The following is a 9,327-nucleotide window of genomic DNA, read 5'->3' on the forward strand; positions in this document are numbered from 1 at the left end:
TTGACAAAATAACAATCACATCCCTATTTTTCCTATTTTACCCTTTTTTTAGATAATGACAATCATATTTTTTCAATTTTACTCTCACTTTTGATACACAATATTTACATAAGGAGGACAAAACAGTAATTATGTAGTATTAAAAAAATATGCACTTATTAAGAGAAATTGTTCACATACACACAAAGTGCGTGCTCTCTGTTAGTTGTTGTTTAAAACAAATTTTTATTTCAAAAAATTAAAGAAATAAAAAATAGTTTAGATTTTTTTTTAAATTAAATTGGTTTATTTTAAAATCCTAATTAGAGATATGTTTGAAATTATCTGTATAGATAAGCCGTTCTTCCTCACAAATTTTCAATGTAGAACTTCAATTTAGTGCACATTACGGGTGAGAGTTTCACAACGATTAGAATGAAATTTTCATCTCAATTTTTCGACATTAATTCAAAATTAATACAAGTGTTTGGAATATCCTAAAAACCATTTTTTTATTTTCAGACGATAAGGTTTCCAATTTCCAATCTAGAATATTTCTGAATAACATTTTCTCTCCAATTCCGGAATACTTGGGAGTTTTATTCTACTCTTGTTTTCTCACGGTCCCATGATGCTAATATCCCTCCATCTAAGGTAATTCATTTACATATTTTGAGGAAGATTTTGTGAGACATCAACCTAAGACCGTGAGAAAGGGACTGACAGCGACATGACATGACCTTGAATGTCCTAATCATAAACAAAATGGATGTCAACTTTGGTATGCTTCATCTAAGAAGAACATACTAGGTCGGTAGTGGAGGCCCTGGAGGGTGCCCGGAAGACATAAGTCGAGATCATATGTAACGATTGTGAAATATTTAACGATTGTAAATCTAGGGGTCGTCTAGTAACGATTTTGATATGCCGATGAGTTCATATGTAACGATTTTGATATGCTATATCTTTAACATGTAACAACTGTAAATCTATGGGCTGTCTAGTAAATTTTACAATATGGTTTTTGAAATATTTACTTTGAAAAAAGAAAATAGAATTTTGTGTTCTAAGATATGATAATGCATTTGAAATCCGAGAATGATTTTTTAAGAATTTTGAGTACAAACGACATTTTACACTTAATTACATTAAGGAAAGATGGAGAGTTTGAACGTTGAAGATGAATGTACCATCGATCAAAGCAATCCACCACTTGCATTTTTTAAAGATCTCTATAAGTGTATTAGTTCTATATCGGAATACGGATATTTTTTTTCAATTTCCAATCTAATCAATTTCTTATCAATTCAATGTACCTAAGCACCCTTTAATGGAGTGGATTCTCTAGTTTGGGTGTGTTTTTTTTCCGGTTCAGTGTTTAGTTGTATTGTTGGAACTTGGAACTTTTCTAGTGAAATTTGTTAAGTAAAAAAATAAAATGCTATAGAAAATATTTTGTTTTATAGTATATTAAACATGATTCCATCAAATGATTTAAATTGCTCACCTTAATTGAATCCTCACACACAAGAAAATCATTCATGGAATCCAATCTTTTCAGTTTTGAAAAATTTAGGGGTGCAATCCAATCTCATTAGCTAAATTTAAAACTGATTTAGTAGATCGATTTTAATACTCTCGATATTATTGCTCTAAGCTAGTAAATAAATGTTTAAAATTAAAACGCATTGAGTTGAAGATAACCGTTCAATCCACGTACAACAAGCAACCACTTGTTTGAACTACATTTGATTTGTAGGAAGATCAAAATAAACAAAAAAATAAAAGAAAAGAAAAAAGAAGACGTGGAAATGCTAATAAGACAAAATGAAAATGGAAAACAGTGAAAAAGGTTGGTGGTTTTAAAAGGTGGATAAATGGTGGAATTTCATTATCTGGCATCAATTACATTGGATATCCGACCAAAAACACACAGAAAAAGACAACATAAAAGGCCACTCACACACTTGTACGGAAAAAGACAGAAAGCAAGGAGTCGGAACCTCAATACCCAGTTTGTCATATCGATAAAATCCCCATACTTTTTTTGTTCTCACCCCCTTGATCCAAAATTCCAATCACTCTCCTCCCTCCTCCACCTGCGCCACGCCAAGGTCTCTCTCTCTCTCTCTCTCTCTCTCTCTCTCTCTCTCTATATATATATATATATATATATATATATCTAAATGTATGTTATACATCTGTATTGTAGGAGTTCTCTCTCTCTCTCTCTCTCTCTCTCTCTCTCTCTCTCTCTCTCTCTCTCTCTCTCTATATATATATATATATCTAAATGTATGTTATACATCTGTATTGTAGGAGTTCTCTCTCTCTCTCTCTCTTTATATATATATATATATCTAAACGTATGTTATACATCTGTATTGTAGGAGTTTTATACTTTAATTACTGGAGACAACTTTTACGTTTGTTTACTTATTCAATCTTTCATTTGTGGTTTTTTGTTTTGTTGGGGTTCTTGGTTTTCTGTTTTGTTGTCAAAGGTATAAACTTTGTAGTTGGTTTTGTCAATCCTATGTATGTACATTGAATGTCTGAATTCCTATGTTCCTGTTTTTACTCATTACAGTGTGATTAAGGTTTTTTGAAACATGAAATCATGTAAAGTTTGGAGCTTGAGAGTGCTGATCTGTGATATTTTCTGAAGTTGCTTTTTTTTTTCTTGATTTTTTGGTATCCAAATCACATTGGTCTGCAGACACTCCATTGCAGTTTTGTATGTGTTGAATTTTGGGGAAATTCTATTTAAACCCCCCAATGCTGAGTTGGGGGGGGGGGGGGGGGGTGTAGAGAGCATTTGGGTGGGTGTCAATAGAACTCCCCTTGCAGTGTGAATTATGATGGGGTTGTAAATTATGAGTTGTTTCAGTTCATAATATTGTCTGGGTTAGTTTTATTGAAAAGTACAGGGTAATTCCATCTTATTTTGCTAATTTAAGTAGAATTGCTTACTGTAGGTATCTCGAAAAAGTTATGTGGAAGTTGGATAAGATCACAGAAGGGTCTAATGTTGTTATTACATTATGTTCTGGACACCGGAATTTGAAAGCTGTGATGGAATAGGAGAATTTCTGCATTTGGGAAGTCTGACATTGGTTTTCGTTTGTAATAAACAATGATTGAGAGGAAGAAGATGGGACGAGCTTCACCGTTAGTTCTGGTCCTTTTGGCTCTTGGGTTTTTCTTTGCTACTTATAATTTGTCAACTATGGTAATTCATTATAGATTGGTTGGGAAATGGGTAGGTGACAACACGAATAGTGGATTACTGTCTGACCCGATAATTGAGATGCCGGAGAATGCGAAGAAGTTTAAGAATACCAAGGCACCATTCCATGTTGCCTTAACAGCCACTGATACTCCTTACAGCAAATGGCAGTGTCGCATTATGTACTATTGGTATAAGAAGAAGAAGGACTTGCCTGCATCAGAGATGGGAGGATTTACTCGAATTTTGCATTCAGGAAAACCTGACAACTTGATGGATGAGATTCCAACTACTGTGGTTGATCCTCTTCCTGGAGGACTTGATCGGGTTAGGCTTCTGGCACTGTCATTCCTTTGTTATTATATTTGTATCATCTTGGATGTGATGGTTTCTATTTGCACCATTTTATTTCTAATCTAAAGTCAAAATAAGGGGTCTTGGCAATATTAGAAATGTGTTGGGAGTTATATGAGATTTTACTGAAAATAAAAGAGAATAAAGGAAAAGAGTCACAAACAAAAAGAAAGTAAGTAAAGAAAAAGAAAAGGACGATTCCATGTTTTTGTGCTGACTAAGAATGGTTTTGAGTGGAAGGGAAGCAATGGATCTTGGGGAAGAATAAAATTTGTTGAGTTTCAGGGTCCATGCCGATCCACTGTATCACTATTCTCAATGATTTTCTACTCATTGGATGACAATTGACATGTGAAAGTTATTAATTTAAGTTTTAAGTCTAATTAATAGATCCTTTGCATAGTCTTATGAAGATTTGCAGAAAAAGTCAATTTTTTTTTAACGTTTTGGATATTTTCTTCACTTTTTGAGGTTAACTGTAAGTTGATTCATGTGTAAAGCTTAGCCCTTGCAAGTCAATAGTTGAAGATTGATTTTCGATAACCTTTATACAATCAATAAAGAAGTTTGAGTAACTATTGTCCTTCAGATAATTTAAACTATATGTTTTTTATCGATCTTTGTTTTCTAAGCGTGATTGCAAATTTTGTATACAGGGATACATTGTCTTAAACAGACCATGGGCTTTTGTGCAATGGCTGGAAAAGGCTACTATTGAGGAAGAGTGAGCTTCTGCATATTTGATGACCTTTGAGTTTTCTGATTTTTTATCTTTTACTTGACATCAAATCCTTTGAATTCTGTTGTTGCAGATATATTTTGATGGCGGAGCCTGATCACATTTTTATAAATCCTCTTCCTAATTTGGCACTTGGAGGATATCCAGCAGCCTTCCCATTTTTCTACATTAAACCTTCTCAGCATGAGAAGATCATAAGAAAGTTTTATCCTGAGGGGAACGGTCCGGTCACAAAGATTGGTCCAATTGGAAATTCTCCTGTAATTATCAAGAAGGTAATAGCTTGTGGTAAACTGTCATTTCTTTCGCTTTGTCTTGCATTGGTGATGGTCACTCCAGAAAATTTATCGTGCATTCCCCCGAGTGTATTTTCTCGTGTTTATATGTTTGGAGTGCATAAGGACTTTTTTGGAGTGCTAATAGCAGCACCCTATTTAATACGTTGATGTCCAATTTATTGTGGGGTTCTGAATCCTTTGGTGTTCTAGTTTTCTGTAATTGTTTCCTTGTATAATTTCGCATTGTCATTTATGACCCCTAGAACTTTAATGAGTAAATGTAATTATTCAGGATTTGCTGGAAAAGATTGCTCCTACATGGATGAATGTTTCTTTGAGGATGAAAGAAGACACGGAGACGGATAAAGCTTTCGGATGGGTGCTAGAAATGTAAGTTTGAAAGTGACGTTAGTTTTCGACTAAGTTGAGTTCTGGCAATTAGAGATGCCAGCTTTGATGTATCTATGTGTCTTATTTTCTTGGATGAAATAAGGTATGCTTATGCTGTGGCATCTGCTTTGCATGGTGTGCCGCATATTCTTCGGAAGGAGTTCATGGTGCAGGTTTGGAATCTTGCTTAGGGAAGCTATTCATATCAAAATTGATTTGCATTTTGATTTCTTTGTTAGGTTCAGTAAACTACACTGGATGTATATATTTTCTGATTAACAATGTTCTATTGTCTTTAAATTTTCAGCCGCCATGGGATACGGAACTTCGTAAAAAGTTTATCATTCATTATACTTACGGATGTGACTACAACTTAAAGGTATGTATGGCCCTTCGCCTCTAAGCGTAATCCTGTTATGTTCCTCCCCCTTTTGCCCATTATAGTTCCGTAGTTATCTGAGGTTTCTGACTGTTTAGGGTGTGCTAACATATGGAAAAATTGGGGAATGGAGATTTGACAAGAGAGCATATCTACGTGGACCTCCACCAAGAAACCTCCCCTTACCTCCTCCTGGGGTTCCTGAGAGTGTGGTATGTCTTAGAATTGCTGTTATTATTGCAATTGCATGTTCTGTTTTTTATGGTATTTCGTCTGTACTAGTTCACTTCATTTGTGTAAGAAAGTTCGTAGCGTTCTGTTTATTTGATTGTTGTTCCCAGATCATAGTTGTCTAGTTGTTGGAGTCTAATTACTGGAATTCGCAAGTTTTTCTACATTTGTGTGAGAAAGTCACAGTAAGGTAAACGGGAGACGGGGGAAGGGGAGGGCTGGGGTCTGTCACAGACACATTGAGGACAGTCAGGCCGTGGCTTGTGTTGATGATGATTAGCCTAACCGACTAAATACATATAGTCGTGGTGACCTCCAACAAAATATGTTTACTATTCATTTCCAAATTCGGATTGTTTAGAATCGAAGTTTTCATATGGTTTGTCATATTTAGTGAATAAATTTGTTTTAAATATCTTCTGTCCCCGCCACCCCCTTCTCGCTCTCTGACTTACGTGCTCTTTGTGTGCAGGTCACCCTTGTAAAGATGGTGAATGAAGCTACTGCTAACATTCCAAATTGGGACACACAATAGTTCAGCTGCACTCAAGATACTAAATCGTTAAGATACAACTGATGTTTAGAGAAAGGAAGATTCTGGTTCAACGGTAGGCTCGTAGAAATAGTAATACACACGAATCTCAGGTCGTAAATGGAAAATAAGAAGGTTCTGCTGTCTCAAATGTATATCTGGGTTACGCATGGATTTTAGGGAAGCTCAGGTGCTTGAAGGAAGGTAAAAGGTTAAGGTAAGAGCAAGATCGTTGGATTTTCGATATGCTGCAGTTTTGGGATTATATCGAGTTGATTATATAGAATCAGTCCTTGTAATCCCTGAGGATTAGTTGCAATTAGTATTGGATTAACACAAGCCTTCTTTCAATCTTGTTGAGATTCTGTTTCGGAAATGAAAGCAATTTTGTCTTTGTTAGATGGGTTGATGAATTTGATGGAAAATTGGAAATTTAACAACTAAAACAAAATTAAGCAAAACTTAACATTTTCAACTAAAAATGAAGTGCAACTGATATAGTTATTTACAGAGACTTTGTTAAAACAAAATTAGAGTTCCGAGACATTTTTTTTGCCTCAGACCTCAACTTGCTCTCGGACGACTTTGCATTTAGGCTTTTCTTTAGCAAGTTGAGGCCGTGAAACTCTTGTTCAGGCCGCCTTGAAGTCAAAGCCGGCTTAATTTTGTTCAGCCCCCAATAATTTATTACATTCTTACAAAAATGTGAGGGATCGACTTGTTTTACAAATTAAGGACTAAATCAATGGGTTTTTTTGTTTTAACGAATGCTGCCATGTCCTGTTCAAACTGTTCTCAACATCCCCCATTTCCTCCTGGGCATCTTGTTCGTCCAAGTTAAAGGGGCCCTGTTGCACTACAAGAATGGACGTGCACGCCATAAAGCTCGAAGATGCTACTGCATCTCCGACAATTCCCAGTTCATCAGAGTCGCTGAAATAGAATATCTTCGACGATGATGACATATTGCCATGTCTTCTTCCAACTATGTACAAATCATATTGATTTTCCATAGTGTTATTAGCTTGAGAGTTTCTACCCAGCTTGTCAACATCTTCTTTACCAATTCAATAGAGGGACCATTCATTGACTTGAGCCTAAAGTCATCCAAGTGTAAGCTGTCGAGTTTTTCTTCCATCCCAGTGTTTGCCAATGCCTTTAAAATTTCTTCGTCATAGCTGTCGTCGTTGTCATCCGAGGACGTTTTCACTTCCTTCTTGCGTTGGTTAATCCGTATAATGGTTAATCTAATGTCAGGATGTCCAGCCATCCTCCATGCATATGCTAATGCCTAGCAGTCATCTGTCCCTCCAATGAAGACCATGGCAAAGTGCATGGTAGTGGTTGCTGATAGAGAAAATATCTTTCTGTATTTCTTAATGAATAAGATTACATTGTGATTCTGATATATATACCAAAGAATATCCTTTGAGTAAATGACAGCTAATCTAACTAATTACAGTTAGGAAAACTAACAGAAAATATCAACTTGGATTTACAATACTACCCTTAATATCCCCCCTCAAACTAAACTGAGGAACTTGAAGTGAAAGTTTGGCCTTGAGAAGTTGAAATTGAGCCTTAAAGAGAGTCTTGGTACAAATATCAGCAATTTGATCTTGAGTGCAGATAAAATGAACAGAAATAGCTTTGGACAATACTTTTTCCCGAATGTAATGATAGTCTATCTCGACATGCTTTGTTCTTGCGTGAAAAATGGGATTCTTAGCTAGTGAAATAGCTAAGATGTTGTCACACCAAAGTTTGGGAGGACAGAGCAGTTGTAAACCACCATCAACCAATAATTTGCAAATCCATGTAAGTTCTGTTGCAGTGTTTGCCAAGGATCTGTATTCAGCTTCAGTAAAAGATCTGGCCACTGTTGGTTGCTTCTTAACACTCCAACTGATAGGAGAGTTACCCAAAAATATGCAGAAACCACATGTTGATCTTCTATCTATATGACAGCCTGCCCAATTAGCATCTAAAAAAGCATTGATGTTGAGGGAATTTGAATGTTTAGGAAACTAGAGACCAAGATCCAAAGTTCCTTTAAGGTATCTCAAAATCCTTTTAACAGCTTGAAGATGAGATTCCCTTTGTTGATGCATAAACTGACATACCAAATTAACTGCAAATGAAAGGTATGGCCTGAACCAAGTGAGGTATTGTAATCCTCCAACCAAGGATCTATACTATGAAGGATTTGATAATAATGAAGACTGATGATCCAATGAAGAAGTGCTAAGAGGGGTGGCACATGGTTTTGCACCAAGCATATTGGAATTCTCGAGCAAATCGATGATGTACTTGGTTTGAGAAATAAAGATCCCTGATGCTGACCTTTGGACCTCAATGCGAAGAAAATAGTGAAGAGGCCCCAAGTCTTTGATAGGAAATAGGGTGCTAAGTTGAGAAATAATATCCTTGCAAGTTTGAGGATTTGGACCTATGACTAGTATATCATCAACATACACTAAGATGAATACTAAAGCTGGATCATTTTTGACAAATAGAGAATGGTCATTCTAAGAACCAGTGAATCCCATATAGAATAGAGCAATGTGAAGCTTCTCATACCAAGCCCTAGGGGCTTGTTTGAGTCCATATAGAGAATTGTGCAGTTGACAAACATAGTTAAGCTTGGTATGATCTTCAAATCCTGAAGGCTGAACCATAAAGACAGATTCAAATAAGGTTTCCTATAGAAAGGCATTGCTCACACCCAATTGATTGAGAAACCAGTTGAAGTGAGCTGTCAATGTAAGAAGCAATCGAACGGTGACAGGTTTAGCTACTGGACTAAATGTCTCAATGTAGTCTAAACCTTGTTGCTGGTGAAACCCTTTGGCAATAATCTGGGCTTTAAACCTGTCGATTGTGCCATCTGGTTTTCTCTTGATTCGGAAAACCCATTTACATCCCACCAAATTTCGAGAGGAATTTGGTGGAACAAGTGACTAGGTACCAATGCTAAGTAATGCATTAAATTCTTCTAGCATTGCTTGTCTCCAGTGAGGGTGCTTAGAAGCTTGAAGATAGGTAGTTGAGATATAGTCTAGAGCAAGGTGAGAAGGAAGAGGATGTTTTGTGGCATTAAGAGCTTTAGGTTTGACAATGCCATATTTGGACCTGGTCTGCATAGGGTGAGTGTTGATGGGTAATTGGGTTTGGAGAGATGTAAGGGAAGTAATGCTAATTTGTTGACTATTAAGA

The 9,327-nt window shown here is 36.1% G+C and overlaps 1 protein-coding gene across 3 annotated transcripts; it reads left to right on the forward strand.

The window, feature by feature from the left end:
- The first annotated feature begins 1,953 nt into the window (after positions 1–1,953).
- Positions 1,954–6,510, forward strand: LOC103420519 (hydroxyproline O-arabinosyltransferase RDN2-like). 3 transcript variants are annotated; one of them, XM_008358578.4, is made up of 9 exons: positions 1,954–2,093; positions 2,958–3,535; positions 4,219–4,286; positions 4,375–4,576; positions 4,872–4,969; positions 5,073–5,142; positions 5,277–5,348; positions 5,447–5,560; positions 6,052–6,510. In XM_008358578.4, exons 2-9 carry the CDS (start codon positions 3,116–3,118, stop codon positions 6,112–6,114), a joined length of 1,107 nt encoding a protein of 368 aa, XP_008356800.3. In that variant the 5' UTR covers positions 1,954–2,093; positions 2,958–3,115; the 3' UTR covers positions 6,115–6,510. The 3 variants fall into 3 exon arrangements, with proteins under 3 accessions (XP_008356800.3, XP_070680547.1, XP_070680548.1); XM_070824446.1 differs by lacking the exon at positions 1,954–2,093 and adding an exon at positions 2,372–2,483; XM_070824447.1 differs by lacking the exon at positions 1,954–2,093 and having other exon boundaries at positions 3,016–3,150; positions 3,246–3,535.
- Positions 6,511–9,327: the final 2,817 nt, after the last annotated feature.

This window comes from Malus domestica, chromosome 07, assembly GCF_042453785.1.
Source record: "Malus domestica chromosome 07, GDT2T_hap1".
Taxonomy (NCBI): domain Eukaryota; kingdom Viridiplantae; phylum Streptophyta; class Magnoliopsida; order Rosales; family Rosaceae; genus Malus; species Malus domestica.

What these genes read in the sequence shown, in the direction of transcription:
- LOC103420519 (XM_008358578.4), top strand. Translation starts at nt 3,116, where the DNA reads ATGATTGAGAGGAAGAAGATGGGACGAGCTTCACCGTTAGTTCTGGTC. An exon ending in AAGGCTACTATTGAGGAAGA is followed by an intron (nt 4,287 to 4,374) that starts GTGAGCTTCTGC and finishes CTGTTGTTGCAG; the next exon opens with ATATATTTTGATGGCGGAGC. An exon ending in GGAAGGAGTTCATGGTGCAG is followed by an intron (nt 5,143 to 5,276) that starts GTTTGGAATCTT and finishes TTAAATTTTCAG; the next exon opens with CCGCCATGGGATACGGAACT.